The 17,547-nt window shown below is 42.2% G+C and overlaps 1 protein-coding gene across 5 annotated transcripts in view; it reads left to right on the top strand.

The window, feature by feature from the left end:
• Cfap61 (cilia and flagella associated protein 61) overlaps positions 1 to 17,547 on the top strand; it is a 287,339-nt gene that overhangs the window by 160,157 nt on the left and 109,635 nt on the right. For 4 of the 5 annotated variants that reach the window (XR_005877457.1, XM_040746434.1, XM_040746436.1 and 1 more), the window contains one exon: positions 15,798 to 15,896. The exons of the other annotated variant lie outside the window; for it this stretch is intronic. Coding sequence is in view for 2 of the 4 variants with exons in the window: in XM_040746434.1 (XP_040602368.1) it covers positions 15,798 to 15,896 (99 nt within the window). In the remaining 2 variants the exon portion in view is untranslated. Of the gene's footprint in view, positions 1 to 15,797; positions 15,897 to 17,547 lie in introns of those variants that run through there. 5 annotated transcript variants of the gene reach the window in all.

Below are 17,547 nucleotides of genomic sequence, written 5' to 3' on the forward strand. Positions count from 1 at the left end.
CACTAGTTCCAGAAAAAGAGCACCACATTGAAGCCCAGGGAGCAGGAAGCATTGTCTCACCAAGAAAGAAAGAATGAACAGAGATTAAAAAAAAAAGCTAGTCCATGTGTGTCAGCCTATAATTACAACACTCAGGCTGAGACAGGAGGATTGTCAGGAGTTTCAGGCCTGCAAGGACTTCATAGTAAGTTCAGGCCTGAAATACACTGGATGACTGTCTCCAATGGGGATGTACTATTTATTTTTACTAATGTTTTACTCAGGATATAAAATAATAGCTTCCGTTATGACATTTTCATACACTTGTATCAGTCTCCCTTCCTCATCTCTGCCCCACACTGCCTTCCTCATCCTCCCTCTTCTGACTAGTTGCCTTTATCTCTCCAAATAGTCTCCTTTCTGCTTTCATTTCACATATACATGTAGCTAACTCTAGATTACTCATCTAGAAAAGCGCTATTTTACCTTTCTTATCTTCCATCACCTCTCTTCGTTCCACCTCCCCTTAAATCCCCTTCTCCCACCTCATAGCTCTCCTGCCTTCACTTCTTGTATGCATGTGTTTATAAATAAGTGTGTATATATTCTACATATGAGAGAAAACGTGGTATTTGCCTTTCTGAGTTTGGCTTATATTTTGCTCACCATGAACATCTTAGCTCCATTTTTTATCCTGTAAATGACATACTTTCACTCCTCTTACGACTGAGTAAAACTCCATTGCATTTGTATGCTACATTTTCTTCATCCATTCATCCAAGGATACACATCTGGGCTGGTCCCATATCTTCGTTGGTGTGAACAGGGCAGCAATGAACATGTGTAGGAATCTCTGTGGTGTGCTTTTCCCTTGGGTATGTATCACAGTACAGCCAAAGTGTATGGTAGTTCTGCTTTCAGGTATTTGAGGAACCTCCATACTGGTTTCCACAGTGGCTGTACCAACTTACAGTCCCATCTACAGTGAATGAGGGCTCATCTTCTCTCATAACTTCACCAGCATCTGTTGTCATCTCTATTCTTGATGATGGTAAGCTCAATGTAGATGCATGTTTAGTGTGGTTTAGTTTGTGTCCCCCAATGGCTAAGGATATAGAATACATTTTCAAATGTTTATTGGAATTTTTACTGTGTGTTCTATTAATTTTCCCATCTGTTTGTTGAATTATTTGGGGGCATTAGGGTTCTTCTAGTTCTTTATGGATTATAGGTATTAATCTTCTGTCCGATGTATAGTTCTGTAAGCTGTTTCCTTTGCTGTGTGGAGCTTTCTAATGTCATGAGACCCTCTTTGTCAACTCTTGGTATAATTTCCTTAGCTAGTGGAGTCCTTTTTGAAAAGACTTTGCCTACACAGACATCTTGAAATGCTCCCCTATGTTTTCTTCTAGCAGTTTCAGAGATTTGAGTGTTACATTAAGCTTTTTAATCTCCTTTAAATTAAAATTTTGGGTGTCTGCCACTGCTTCCGTCAGTCTCTGGATGAAGGTTCTATTTCCCAGACTCTAGCAGTGGGATTGTATGGTGGCACTCCCCATGGAGGGCCTCACCTTCCCTGGGGATCAGAGTGGAGACTGGGTGGGGAACTGGGGGGCCTGGTAGGGAGGGCGGGGGAGGAGGGGAGGGAGAGGGATCTGGGATTAACATGTGAAACAAGCTTGTTTCTAACTTAAATAAAAATATGGGTTTGTATTTAAAAAATAAAAAAAATGAATTGCATGAGGTTGGAAATAAAGAGTGGATGATTACCACATGAAAAATAAATAAATTAATTAAATTTTGTACAGGTTGAGAGAGAGACCTAGTTTCATTCTTTTCTATGTAGTTGTCTGGTGTTTCCAGAACCGTTTGTTGTAGAAGCCATCTTTTCTACAGTGTACATTTTGACTTCTTGTTAAAGCTTGGTGGCTCTAGCAGCATGGGAGCATTCCTCTGGGTCCTCAATTTTATTGCTGTGTGTGTCTGTTTCTGTACCAGTCTCATGCTGTTTGCAGACCTGAGCTCTGTAATATAATCTGAGGTCAGGTGTAAGGTTCCCAGCACTGATCTTTCTGCTTTGGATTCTTTGCCTGCTTGGGGTCTTTTTGTTCTCCCTAGGATTTTCTTTTTATTCTTCTCTCATATATTACATCCAACTGCAGTTTCTGCTCCCTCTTACCCCCCACCTCCCCTCTCCCTGAAATCTTAACCCCCCCACACCTCCCTTCAGAAAAGAACAGGCCTCCCAGGGGACATCAACCAAACACAGCATAACAATTTACAATAAGACCAGCCACATACCATCATATCAAGGCTGCATGAGGCAACCCAGTAGGAAGAAAAGTGTCCCCTAAGTAGGCAAAAGAGTCTCACTGCCCCTGCTCCCACAGTTAGGAGTCCCACAAGAATACCAAGCTACTTAGCCCTAACATATGTGCAGAGGTCGTAGGTCAGTCCTCTACAGGCTCTGTGATCTCTGTGCACCCCCGTGAGTCCCGGTCAGTTGATTCTGTACAGGCCCATGTTCTTTTAGTGTCCCTGAGCTCTCTGGTTCTCTTTCCTCCAGCTCTTCCTCACTCCCCTTTACAGGACTCCCTGAGCTCTGCCTAATGTTTGGCCAGGGAACTCTGTATCTGCTCCCATCAGGTGCTGGATGAAGTCTCTCTGGTGTCTTTAATGAGGATTCTGCTAGGCTCTGGTCCCAGAACACTCTTCAGGCAGCACAAACTATAGGTTGAAGATTTTGTGGCTGTCTCCTAGGAATTTTAGGAATATTTAACTGGTTCTGTAAATAATGTCAGGATTTTGGTGAGGAGTGTGTTGAATCTGTAGTCTGCTTTCAGTAATTTCATATATATTCTGCCAATCCGTGAGCATGGATAGTCTCTCTATCTTCTAGTGCCTTCCATTTCCTTCCTTGGTGTTTTAATCTTTCTATTGCACAGCTGGAAAGATGGCTCAGTGGGTCAGAATGCTTCTACATATGCATGGGAACCTGATTTCAAATCCAGAGTTCATGTAAAAAGCCAGATGTAGTGTTATGTGCATGTATCATCAGCATTTGGGGAAGAAACAGGAGGACCCCTGGAATTTGGGTACCACCATCCAAGCTCCAGGTTCAGTGAGACACTGTGTGAATAGAATACCATGGAAAATGATAGAACATGACACTGAACATCTCCTCTGGTCTCTGAGTACACATGTATGTGCAAACACCACACACACACACCACACACACACACACACACACACACACCACACACACACTAAAAATAAGGATTTTGCTGCAGAGATCTTTAACTTCCTGGGGTATTTATTCTTTAAGATCTTGTGAATGGCTATGTACCTTCTTCATCTCTTTATTGGCAGGTTCATTACTGGTATATGGGAAAACTACTGATTTTTATATGTTGATTTTTGTACTCTGCTAATTTGCTAAAAAGTGTTCCGTAGATCTAAGAGTTTCCCAGTGGAGTCTTTAGGGTCTTTTAAGTACAGAATTATATTGTCTTCAAATTGGGATAATTTGGCTTCTTTGCTATTTCTATTGCTATTATTTCTGTTTCTCCTCTTGCTCTAGTTAAGACTTCCAGTACTATATTGGATAAGAGTAGAAAAGTGTGTCCTGTTTCTGATTTTAGATTAAAGGCTTTCATTTCTTTTTTTCATTCATCCCAATGTTGGCTATAGGTTTGTTATATATAGCCTTCACTATGCTGAGGTATATTCCTTCTGTTCCTAGTTCCTCTAGGGCTCTTATCATGGAGAAACGGTGAACTTGGTTAAAGGTCCTTGATGTATCTATTGATAGTGACCATGTGGTTTATGTGTATCTATGTGCGCCGTATATTTGTCGATTTGTCTGTGCTGAAGTATATTTGTATCTCTGGAATGAAATTAACTTGGTCATGGTGTATATCTTCTTAGTATATTCTTGAATTTGACTTGCAAGTATTGAGAATTTTTACATCTGTGTTGTGTCATCTTGGATTGTCCCCCTTTGTTAATATGAGGCTGGTATGAAAGTGGTTCCAGTCTTTTCATTATTGAGATTTGTCATTTGGTATTACAATGCATTCTTAAGTAATTGTGGTTATGTTACACATCACCTTCATGAGCTTTTTCCCACTTTGTTTTTTGCTAATAATGTATTCTGTTTATCTCATATTTATTTTATATTATGAAGATGATGTTAAACCAAAAGCAATTTTGAACTGATTGCTTACTTGACTTCAAAATGGGCCTTAAAGCAACAGAAACAACTCATTTGGCCCAGGAACTGCTACCAGGCAGTACAGTGGTTCCGGAAGAGCTGCAGAGGAAGATGAGGAGTATAGTGGCTACTATCGGAAGTTGACCTTGGCCAATTGAGAGCAGTATCGAAGCTGGTTCTCTTATTACTACTTGAGAAAATGCCAAAGAACTCAGTATAGGCCATGCAATGTCTGGCTGACATTTGAAGCAAATTGGAAGAGTGGAAAACTCAATAAGTGCATGCATGCCTCTTGAGCTGAATGCAGGACTTGAACCAAGACGAAGCTCCAAAGCCCTTCTCAAAGCCAAATGTTAGTGAAGATATATTTGAGCCTAGTTATAGTGATTTAACATTCAGGTCTGAAACCACAGTTTCTTTTTTACAAACTATTGTATAGTGACCCTCATTATCTCTTGTGAATAACTGTGATTGGAAGCCTACTTTATAAATCATCCAAGTAATCAAATTATACTGACTTATTTGCATTTTCTGTTTGCTTGGTAAATAGACTTTTATTACTCATCCTGTGCACCTACTATAGTCCAGCTGAACTCCTTAGATGCAATACTTTGAATATGTTGGGTTTTCTAAAATGATTTTTACAAAGGACCATGGAAATGTTTTGCCAGTGAAGTATGCAGAGATTGGAGCTAGTTCTTTAGACTTATCTTGTTTTTCTATTCTTCTTGTCCACAGTCTGGTCTGTGGACTGGTGGCATGGGTGTGACGTATAAGCTCATTAGATGTGGCAATCTCAGAGTCTGCCCCACAGAATCCCAGTTCAATTCATTTTCTTCACTAATCTTCAGAAGAATGTCCTTTTCGCTATCTTTTGCATATAAACTTGCTGAGTTGAAGTAGTTACTATTTTATTCTATTCCATTATGGCTATTTCTATGATTCTGTGTCCTATAATATTTTCTTGTATTGCACAATTCCTATTTCTCTATTAATCTCAAAGCTTCCTAAGTCAATTACAAGGCAAAATTAATCTATTGGGGGATCCTAAGATGGCACTAGGAAAATGTAGAAGTGATCTATGGGATAATATTGACTGGAAGCAGCCCTGAGAGATGTCCCCAAGACACTATATACTGTGATTCACATGAGGCTCTAGTAGGTACCATAAAGCCCATACTGTCCCTTCTGGAACTAATACTGAGAAAAGTTTGCTCAAAAATGGTCAAGCCAATGAAGGTGTTGGACACCTTTAATCCCACACTCGGGAGGCAGAAGTAGGCAGATCTCTTGAGTTCTAGGCCAGTCACTTTCCCAAAGCAAACAAGCAACAACAACAACAAAACGGAAACAAAAAAGCCTCATCAGTGGACAGAGCTTCAGACTCCAGAACCTAGACATGGATCCCTCATCTGAGTGAGCAAACTGGGGTAAAGAATAGAACAGAACCAGGAAGTTTTATAGCTCTGCCTCCAAGTGACCATAACCCTGTTATCAGGTCCCACAATTCCACTCAGTATCCGGCCCAGCTGTGGGCACTGGCAGCAGCCAGCCTAGGGCCAGCGGCTTAATTACACTCTTTGTCTTTATGTTTGTCTGAGGACATCCGAAACCTTCAGTGTGGCCTGTCACTAATTAGGTGACTAATAATAGTCAGAGCTTGCTTGCTGATCTCAGAGCCAACCCCCATGAGCAAGCTGATTGTGACTGAGTCTCTGTCACGGGAGCTGAAGAGTATGTTGCTCCCTGCCTTCCCCCCCCCCCCAGTTGCTTTGTTCACACCAGGGCCCAAGTAGCACAATGACAAGACGATGGCATGCTCATATCACCTTCCCGAAGCCTGGGGAGCAAGCAGCCACTGGAGACAGAGGCAGGGCAGGCCACATCTTGCCCTGTTGGAACCACAGAGGGGTCACCAGGGACCTCTACCAAGGCCAGTCTGGTGACTGGGCTTGGGAGGAGCTGCAATGGGGAGATCATGCTAAGCACAGAGGCTCAGCCTCCCAGAGCTCCCCCTATCGGCCGCCAGCAGAATGACTAAACATTGAGCCATCAGAAAAGAATGATCTGGGACACCTGGTCCACAGGTCTTAACCAGGCTTCCTAATCCAATTCCAATATTTAAATGTAGTCAGTATTAAATGAAAGCATCTCCATTAGCTTAAGTCATTAGTCCTCCTGCTTTCAGAAGCAATCCCTCTCTCTTGATACCCATGCAAATCCTTCTTAGTCAACTGTGTGCCTTTTTTTTTGAGGGCAAGAGTTAGCTTATCATCATTTTAATAGGTTCTTGGTGTTTCTTTTGAGTTAAGTGTGTAGATATAAGATGTATCCTTCATGACCTCCACAAAAGTGCAGACCAGGTACCCAGGAATTGAGTCCTGTGTTTGGCCTGCTTCACTAAATTAAGAATAATAGCATCACCCCCTGTCTTGGTTTATGTCCCTTCAAAATGAGATGAAAACCAAGAACTAGGGCATGGTGTGGGAATATATATCTCACACCTTTAATCCCAGCACCAGGGGGGTACAAAAGACAGAAGCAAGTAGTCAGTATGACATGCATTCTCTAGCCACGCTGAGGAGAGGCAGCAGTCCGAGGTTTGGTGAGAGCTCTTGGAGACAGGATCAGCCCATTCAGCCTGAGGTAGACGTAAGAAGCTGGTGGTCTGCTGCTTTGCTGTTCTGCTCATCAACTTGAAGTTTGAACTCCAATATTAGTCTCTGGGTCTTTTATTAATTCATGTTACAGGAATAATCTGGGAACCATCTGACAAGATGGCGCTTGGACGAGGGAGAGAAGGAAGCATCCCCTGCCAGCATGGCTGTCAGTCAGCTACTGAGTAGCTGGGTAGCTGAGGCCCCCATCCAGCTAGGGTCCTTGGAGAGAGATGCTAAAAATGGTCCCTCTGTGGTGTAAGGATGCCCTAGTATCTACCCACCTTTGTCCCAGTTGATGATTGGTATCCTCAACTGCTCTTCCAGCAACTTCTTTAACCTCCCATGTTTAGAGGAGGCTCTTTGGCAGTGGCAGGGGAGTTCTGGACAACCCTAGGTAGTCAACTAGACTACCCACTGTGTTCTTTAGTTTCCTTAGCTGCTTACTTATGTCTCATCAATATTCTTATAGTTGCCCTTTTCAAAGCATATGAGCACAGACAACGGCAGCAGAAAAGCAAGTGTTCAGAAAAGAGAACTTTGTGCCACCCTTGTGGTCTAGAGTCCTTTAGGCCTGTCCCCCTTTACTAGGTCACCAGAGATTTTTACTAGGATTAAAAAATATGTATCGACAAGTACAGTTCTTTATTTCTTCTTTGCGTCAGAAGTCAAAGCTGTTGTCTCCTTCCCAGCACCTTCAATATTTCCCGGAGACTGTGTGAGGTGTAGATTCTCAAGTCTGTCAAGACCGAGTCAGAAACCTCAGGGAACTGTAAAGGTCACTCAGTTCTGAGAACCGCTCTCTCAGGAGAGAGCCAGCACTCTCTAGGGCTGATGCATCCCAGAAGGACTGGCCTGTGCCTGTTGAGTTCCTTATCCTGATACAGGCAGAACTATAAATAAGTACTCTGGGGAGAATAAGGAGCTCTCAGACTGGGCCCTCTTACCACTTGACATTGGATAAACTTTGAAGGAGGGCACAGAAAGATCTGGGTCTGCACACACAGGCATGGGAACCCCTCAGTTGATGTGACAGGTGGAGTGCTCATCATGGCCCCATCACTATGACAAATGCTTGAAGAAAATCTGAAGAAGAAGAAGAAGACAGGTTTATTTTAAGTTACAGTTTCAGAGGTTTGAGTTCATGGTCTCTTGGCTTTATCACTTTGGGCCTTGGTGAAGGACAACATCATGGCAGGGACCATGTGGTGGCCCAGATATCACATCATAGTGTCCAAGAAGCAAAGCAAAGGAGAAAGGGGCTATGGTTTACCCCCAAAAGCTTGTTCTTTGGGATCCAGCCTCCCTCCCTCCCTTCTACTTCTTCCTCCCTTTCTCCTCCCTCTGTTCATTCTGTCTTCCCTCCCTCCTCTTTCCCTCCCTCCCACCTTCCTTCCCACCTCCTCAAGGTTTTACCCCCTCCTTGTAGTACCTCAGATTGGAGAGCAAGGCTTCAACATGTGGACCCTGGGGGACATTTGAAATCTAAACTGTAGTAGGTGGCTTTCTTCTCTGGATGGTGAGACTTCTGTGAGGCCTGTGTGAAACCCAGACCAGACTAGATCATCTAGTGAGGAAATGACTCTGAAGACCATATTTATCTCTAACTATAATACTTAGAAGATAATTCCTTTCGAAGAAATAGTCCAAAATTACCAATATAGTAAGGCATTTTAGCTTTTAAAAAACCTTTGGATTTCCTTATTTTATTTTAAAAATATGTGATGGAGAAAATGCTGTGAATCACTTCCTAGACCTTGGGTTAATATTGAGTGATCTTTCTATAAGCACCAGACTATATCCTGCATAGGGGAATCATTTGGGTGGGGGGAGGAGGGCTATAGAAATATAGTTTGGGGGCCCCAATGCCCAGTGAGCTGGAGCAGATTCTGGGAATACAAGTGTTTCACAGATTGCAGATAATTCTGCAATGCAGCCGGGTTTAGGAACATTTTTGTAGACATTTCCTCAAAGTTGACAGATATATCTAGAAGGGAACAATTTCCCCCCTATAATTGTTCATTGTAGGTAAACTAGTTTATGGGTTTGTTTTCCAAACCACATTTTCTAATTCTCAGGAAATAATATAACTTCTAACTTACATCATTACTTTAGTGCCTACCAAGCCTAATTATCATGCCATCATTGACATTATGTAGCTGAAGTCATTATCCGGGTCCCAGTATTTACATATAAATTGGACCTAGTAGAAAGCATTTCACAAAGCCACATGCTGAACCGATCACCGGTTAAGACTGGAGCCCAAGAAGTAACTGCCAAGCATGTGGAAGTCAGCCCATATGGTGTTAATAAAGCCTTGCTAATGGCCACTGCTGCCCAAAATATGAACCTTTCTTCATCATCAGAAGTGATGTCACTGGTTCTTCTAGTCCCACAGTGCTTTGCTTTCGGTTTGTGCCTGATGTTTTGCATTTCTTGTGTACAGAGCTTTTCTCATTTGTTTTATTGTTCTCATCTTGGTTCTTATAGCTTATATTCAAAGCATCTATTATGAAACCATTATTAATAATTTCTTATAAAATGTAAGGAAAACCTCAAATTCAATTCATTTTAATCTGTTTTGCTGGAACCCTCAAATTGTATTTTCATCATTTTCCAAACATTTTTTTTTTAGTCAGGATTCATGTGTTAACCTTTGAGCACAGGTACAGAAGTGTTTCATCTGGCCTCCTGACTCTCCAGATGTTCCCCACAGACCATGACTTTGGCCATCATCCCCCTTCCCTGACAGATCCACGGGGATCCAGTCACCCCTGGAAGATGGCTGGGTTCAGGGCAGGCTTGTGAGAACAGCCTGCTGTCTCTTTTCTTCAGGTTCCATCACAGTTGCTTCAGGGACTAGTGAGAAGGGGAAGTTCTGGCTAAGTCGGACTGAGGCAAGATTGTCCCCAAAACTAGAGAGTAGGGCCAAGGGAAAGTGTTAGCCTCAGCATCGCCCCCACAACCCCTCACTCTATGCTGGATGTGCTTAACTCCTCCCCTCAGTCCTCCTACTTGGCTCTCTTCCTTCCATCTCTCCTGAAGGTCAGAATTGACCATCACTGACAGCTCTGTGGCTATGGATGCAGCCACTGGTGGTTTTACTAGCTGAACAAAATGAAAGAAGTGTCTGGAGATGTATCAAAGAGTCTCTCATGGTCTAAACATATAAACAAAGCACACACTCTCTCTCTCTCTCTCTCTCTCTCTCTCTCTCTCTCTCTCTCTCTCTCACACACACACACACACACACACACACACCACTGAAAAGGATTAATTTTTTCCGGAAAAAAAAACAGATTTTCTTAATCTGCCCTTTGCTTATAAGAAATCTTTGCTTGGACTTGTTTTTAATACATTTGTCTTCTGATTGTGAGAATTCACAATAATCCCCAACCTTTACCTCCATGTATAGCATTTACCACTAATTGCACGCTATTATTTTCCATCTTTATAAGAGTTACATCTGAGTTGTTCTTTGACTTGTAAAAGAGCCAGTCCAGTCTCACATCTATGTCAAACTAGGATTTATTGTCATCTGGAAAATATTTTTGTCACTGTCTTGGACAATTCTGAAGGCAGAGATTTTAGTAAATTAAATTGAAACATTTAGATGGATGTGAGGTAATTATTTTTTTCCTCTACATTATCTATTTGTTCAAATAGAAGCATTAATAAAGCCAGTTAATTAAATCACTCGCTTTGGCTGGCTGCCTTTGTCATGCCACACACACAAAATCATCAAAAAAAATATATAAAAATTAATGAGTGAGTGCCTAGCAGACTGACAAGCAATGTGTGAAGTTTTATGTGTCTTTTTTCCTGCTCACAATAAATTGGCAGTGTGTTCCTCTTTATTTGCAGGATAAGGACGTTTAGACCTAATTTTGTAGCTGTTCTTCTGAAACTCAGAATGAAACACAATACCTTTTACTTATTTCCCTGGATACTCTAATCCCTCCCTGCTTTACAAGTATCTTTGAGCTGTTTCCTCCCTTTGTATCCACAGCAACGTGAAATCCCCAGTGGAATTATTTGCTGCGAAAATGCAGGTGCACTTGTTTAATGTTTCATTGGCCTGAGCACTTAACTTGAACTTCTCCCCCTCACAATATGGTGACCTTTGATTTTGGAGCAGAGGGCTCACAGTGCTGTTAGATATTGTTGATATACATTAAGCCAACACCATTAAATCTGAGACCAAGGTTTTATCTGGGTCTCTGCTATTTGTGCCTTTTCCTGCGGTGTTTGCTCAATGCCAAGCTGTACCCAGTGACCTGCTGTTCTGTCTGCAGGAACTTTCTGAATATTCATACATGAGCAAATGTGAACTCTGAAACATTTCATCTTAATATTTCATGCCCAGCTCTATAAACATTACAATAGAACTAAATCAAGTCAACTATTCAGATGTTTCTGTAGCCAATTGAATAGTAAACTACCATAGCAAAATAAAAGAAAGAAAAAATGACAATGGTGGTGTGTTTCCATATGCAGGAATGAGAGGATAGGGAACCATCAGTAAGCAGTGAGAAGGTTGACATTGCAAAGAACAATGGGAAGGCTAGATTAGCCCTTGACCATAAAGACTCACATATCACGCCAGTGAATCTGCTCTTACTATCCTGGCAATTAAATGGTTAATATCCATTAAGATGATCTGTCTGAACATTCTTAGGTACCATCTCCTTTCATCTGCATAGTTACCCTAAGACCCATTAGTTTCTGTCACTCCCATGTACAGGTAAAAAGGTTAAATAACTTGCCTGAGGTAAAGAAGCCAGCACCAAGGGTCTAGCTGAGACACTGTGACTCTCTAGTCCAAGCATGCGCTTCGATTCTCAGCTCTGTTGCTACCAAGGTCATGTGCAAAGGCTAGACTCTCAATAGCAGAAACCACTGAACTAAGACTTAATGTAAAAAGATGTTTCTAGTCGCTGTGTGGAAGAGGGCAGGAGTGAGATGTGTATTGGGACACAACCTTAAGTCCATTTCTTCAAGCGGATGGTCAGTTATCACAGTGTGTAGTGGGACTGGCAGATGGGGAAGTTCAAAAAACACAGATCAGGTGAAAATGACCGGACACAGTAACTGGTGTAAGAAGTGGGAATGAGGACAGGAATCTAAGATGAACTTCCAGATTCCTAGCACAAGAGATGGTGAGTTGGCCATGACTTTGACAGAGAAAGGAGTGGAGTGGAAACTGCCAAGAGCTCTGTTTGGCTGCATATTTGATCTGGAATGCCCTGGAGCATCCTAATTTGTACTTGCTGAATTTGGATGACCCAGGAGCATTTAGAAATTCAATCTATACCTCAGAAGGAACATTAAATCATAGTCAAGTGCATTATGGCAAATAGGTAAGATGGATGAAATCACCTGGGGACGTGGGCATGAAGACTGGGAAGCTTGGTGAGAAATAAATTTACAAATGAGGGAGAGCTGGCTAATAAAAAAAGTCATGAAAGACAACTCTTAGGCAGTAGCAAGTGTGGCCACAGCTCCTAAGGGCCATCTGCACAGCTCCCCCTCTTGTCCCATCTCTCCTTATGTCCCCTCTGCCTCGATCCTCTGGCCTTAACATTGTGATGGCACACCCTATCTTGCTAGTCTCTGCGGGGCTCTATCCCTTTAGCTCCCATAATCCTGTGCAAGCCTTCCTTTGTTTCATGAGATTTTTTTGTGGAGTATGTCATGTAATTTTTTGCCTAAATTCCTGGTTCTTAAGATTCTTCTTTTGTCCTTCATGAGTTGATGTGAGTCCAAGTCAAGACTGCTAGTTGTCCCCCAGGATTCATTCTGCAGTCTATGCTTAGTGATAGAATGCAGGGCAATGTGATTCTTAGGGGGAAGAAATAATTACTATGTTTCAGGAAAACCCGTGGTTTCCAACTTCCTTTGCCTAAGACATGTGGCAATGGCAGTGAGTTCTGCTAATATAAGCAGAAATGTCATGTGGGACTGCCTGATACATTTAATACATTGTCCTTCCTGCTGTTAAAAGACGACACTAGGAAGCCATTGATTTGAAGCCGACGCCTGCACAGGGCCAACCCAAACCAATGTGAGTTCAGTCATAGTAAAGGTAGGGTTCCGGAGCTCTCCAGCCAGCTGATGGGGTGCTTGTCTAACCCACAGTCGACTAGGTTGTCTTCTGTATGTCTTGTCGGGCTTTTCTTCAAATGCTGTCTGTTACCATTGTTTTCAGGAACTGCTATAGTTTCTGGGCGCTGCCCAGTTGGCACGTCACTTTTTTTCTTGGCGCACATGAACTGTACTTGATATAATTGGCTTGAGGAATTCTGCCTTTTAACACCACATTTCCCTCCTTCTGCCCATAATATTCACGTGACGGGTGGCGGGAGTACCAAGAGCTACCATGGGTCTAGCCTGACTTTGAGAATAGATCCACTCATGAAGAAGCAGAGAAATGGAGCCATGTTCCCATCGACTCCAAGCAGCCATCTTCATCAGCATTGAACTGGCATACTAATTCATCATAAGAAATCAGCTGGCATGTGCATTTGATGAGGAAACCATCATTATGGGTAATATTGAAGAAGAGGAGGAGGAGGAGGAAGGAAGAAGAAAAAAAGAGGAGGAGAAAATGACAAGCTCATTCTCTGCCTTTTGGGAATGTTCTTTTATCTTTTGAGAAAAATTTTAACTGTAGGATAATCCAGGATAACATAATGTGGTAATTTGGCAATTTAAAAGTCATTTGATCCATAGTGTTAGATAATTCAAATTACTCATACCAAAGGGATGCCTTGGGTAGTAAACGATAAAGGTGCATCATCACTAAGCCTTCTGTCTGCCTGGAGATGTAAAAAGGGCCTGTATGTAGCTCTTACTAGTACAATATAAAGTACACTTTGATGACAGGGGATCCAGAACCAGAGTAAATTTCAACTGTCTGGGGTGTAAGTACATGATTATCATTTGTGTTTTCCATGGGACAGTTATAAATCCAGGGCCTGTCATTGGTGTGTACTTGTAGAGTGACAGCCTACGTAAGCAGGATTAACTGTGGCCTTTATGCTACTTGGAGATCGTCAGAATTGTTATTCCTTTTCTTAGAGGATAAGCCATGCTTGGCTTTCTCCATACTAAACAGGAATATTCATTATTAAATGATAGCCATCATTAGAGACTTGAGAGCAAAACCTTTCATAGCATTTAGCTGCTTTCAAATGTCAGGCTCAGCTGAATGTATTGCACAGCACCCTCGCCCCCCCCACCCTGTGCCATCACCCAGAGCCTGTCTTTAGAGCTACTTGACAGACTACCAGTAAACAGGTAGAATTTCCAGTTGGAAAATCTCCAACCTCCTCTTGAGAAAGGAAGGCAGGAGTCCCCCCACCCCCAGCCTGGTGAAGGCCTTCTTTCTGGGTTTTGGTTGATTCAAGGGGGCCATGTAAACCATTTAGGGGACATGTGTCTTCCTGGCCCTTGTGATAAGATCTTACCCACAATATTTTGCTGACTATACAGAGGACAAATTGCAACGGGAGTGTCTGAAATACTGAAAGGTAACTAGAGAGTGAGCACTAGGCATGAGACTTCATGGAACCTTCGACAGGCGCTGGGCAAGCCTACCTGCAGGGACAGGGCACACCAGGTAGAGGGAATGCTGCCTGCGTTTGGAAAGCAGGAAAGGCTTCTCAGACCCCTGCTGCTTTGGAACATCATGACCTTGAACAAAGTGCTAACCTTTGCCATCCTTCACTCTCTCTCTTTCTCATGAAATACACATAGCCTGTGATTATCTCCAAAGCCCTGGAGTAGATTGTTTTGAAGATTAATCTCCGTGATAATGCCTGTGAGTGGCTCACGCTTGAAAAGCATGGTGCACATAGAAAGCAGTTTGGATCGTTGGTGTGATTTATTGAGAAATGCTCTAACTAGTAGCCCAGACTGGCCTGGAATTTATGATCTTGTCTCTGCCTCCCAAGTTCTGGAATTATAATTGTATGCCACCATGCCAAGAGACAACCTTGTTCTTAAAAAGGATTCTCTAGAATATTCTTCTAGGTGACACTCTGGTACCCTGGCGTGGGTAACTATGTATGTCTGAAAATGAAAAGGCTGGTGTTGAACTGTGGCAATTAGATGACCTGGGAAAGCCTCTGAGCGATTTTCAGTCTGTGGGACAGTGAAGCCTGCATAGAGATGGGGTTTTCCATCTGTATATTCAGTCAGCATCAACAGAAAACCCTTAGGAGAAAAATTCACTACACTGCACACACAGGCTTCATTCCCTAAACAACACAGTATACTAGCTACTACTTATTTTGTACAAGTTGTAAGTAATTCTGAGATGACATAAAGTATTCAAGTGATAGTGTATAGCTTATGTGTGGATGTCACAGCATCATGCTCAGATTTTGGTGTTCACTGGGGAAGTCCCATCAACCCCCTCCCAAATTCCAGGGGACCACTCTATAGGTAAAGGTTAAGGGAGGCAACATTAGAACCAGGCATTGGCCTTAGAAAAACCATTGTGCCTCAGTTGCACCTGAGAAAATAGAGCTAATAATATTACTGACATCATCATGTTGCCCTGAGGACTCAGGGAGAAATACATTCAAGGTGAGTGCTGTACTTTGGGGATTTGAAGTCCAGTTTCTTGTAAGCAGACTGACACTCAAACTTTCCATTAGTTTATGCAAAAATATCTCCCACCTACCAATGTTTTGGTTTCTTTGTTTTAGAAGAAGCAATTTTAAAAAGCCTCTAGAATTTTCTGCAATTAGCCACTTCAACACTGTCTTCCATTTTTGTTGTGAAGATTCTATTTGAATATTTGTGTGCAAAGAGCTTCTCCCTCCAAAGAAAAATCCAAGAGTTGAATGATACGTGAAGTAAAGTTCAACTGAATCTCAGTACATTTTCATTTAATCATATTTAACTTTTTAAACATTTTTGTTCTTTTTATTTCTCTTCAGCTCTCACCTGAAGTTTAATAATCTCACTCTGATTTCAACTCATGGACTCCCTGGAAAAAAACTTTTGGGCAGCGAACAAAGGAAGTTTCTAGCAAGCGAGTATGCTTCATTTTCCTTCCTAATTCATGTGCAGTCTTTTTTATGTTAAATGATAGATTTCAAAGGGGGACGTGGAGGGTCTTTCTCCTAGAGTAGGCATTAACTGGGAAATACAAGTTCAAACTATTAGAGTGTGTCTTAGTTGGGGTTTCTATTGCGGTAAAACACCATGACCAAAACAACTTGTGGAGGAAAGAATTTATTTGGCTTACGCTTCCACAACACTCTTCACCATCAAAGGGAGTCAGGACAGGAACTCAAACAGGTTAGGAACCTGAAGGCAGAATCTGAGGCCAAGGCCATGGAGGAGTGCTGCTCACTGGCTTGCTTCTCATGACTTGTTCAGCCTGCTTTCTTATAGAACCCAGGGCCACCATCCTAGGAATGGCATCACCCACCATGGACTGGACCCTCCATCAATCAATAATGAAGAAAATATCCTACAGCTGCATCTTGGGGAGGCATCTTTTCAGTTGAGGTTTCCTCCTTTCAGATGACCCTAGCTTGTGTCGAGTTGACATAAGACGGGCAGGACAGTGAGTGAATGGTCTAGCATGGCAGAACAGGGATGGCATTTGTTTATCTATGGGGGAGACAACTTCCCTATCACTGTAGTTGGATGCAGCTCACGAGTCCAGCTGCCTCTACATTAGGGTCTGAGAAACAGCACAGAGAAACTGTGTTCATGAGTCTACCCCACAGGCACCAACTTAGGGTGTGAGCTTCTCTCTCTCCCTTCCAAACCATAGGTACCTGGAGATAGCTTAGAGCTGTCCTCACCAGTCCAAGAGAGCTATGCTCTTCTTGTCCCAGCAGAACCACTGTTTGACAACACCTGTTCTTAGAAATGGCATTTACTTATTACACAGCCTCCAGTAATTTGTTTCTGGTAACAAAACGCAGGGCTCTCTGTTGGAGAAATAAACTCCCAATGTTCAAAGTGAAGAGAAAGAAAGGGCAATCATCCCCTCTCCAGGTGGGGTGGTGGCTCTGCAGAATCTTTGATGAAGGACTCACTTTCCTTTTGAAGAAATACTTGTTTTACCTCTACTGGGAAAACCCTCCCCTTCTTTACCAGGAGAACCAGGACCATTTTCAATTTACGCCTTTCTCATTGTAGAATTTTGTTGCTGTTGCTTGTTGGTAGGAATACAATCTGGGGACTCCAGTATGCTAGGCAAGTGCTTCACAATAAGCTATCAACCCCACCTTTATTAGACCACACACACACACACACACACACACACACACACACACACACACACACATGTATATTACATGTATTATATAAATAAAGCATGTCTTTCAGCACAATAAAAAGTATGTAGGGATTTGAGCTGGGTGTGCATATTCGTGTGCTGATCTAGAACCACTCCTACCACGATAGTCTAGACAAGGGATTTTGGTTTTTTTGGACTTAGGCTTTCTTGATTGATTGTGAAAAATATATGCTTAGTAAAGCATGCTGAATTTTTGGTTGAAGTAAGCACAACACCAAGATGACCTATGGACATCTCTCCCTTTCTCATTTTCTTTTTTTGATTTTTTAAAGATTTATTTTATATGCACAAATGTTTTACCTATATGTATGTCTGTGTACCATGTGTGTCTGTGCTGAGGTCAAAAGAAAGCATCAGATCCCCTGAACTGG

The sequence above is a fragment of the Mesocricetus auratus genome, unplaced genomic scaffold (genome assembly GCF_017639785.1).
Source record: "Mesocricetus auratus isolate SY011 unplaced genomic scaffold, BCM_Maur_2.0 Super-Scaffold_100004, whole genome shotgun sequence".
NCBI classification, from domain to species: Eukaryota; Metazoa; Chordata; class Mammalia; order Rodentia; family Cricetidae; genus Mesocricetus; species Mesocricetus auratus.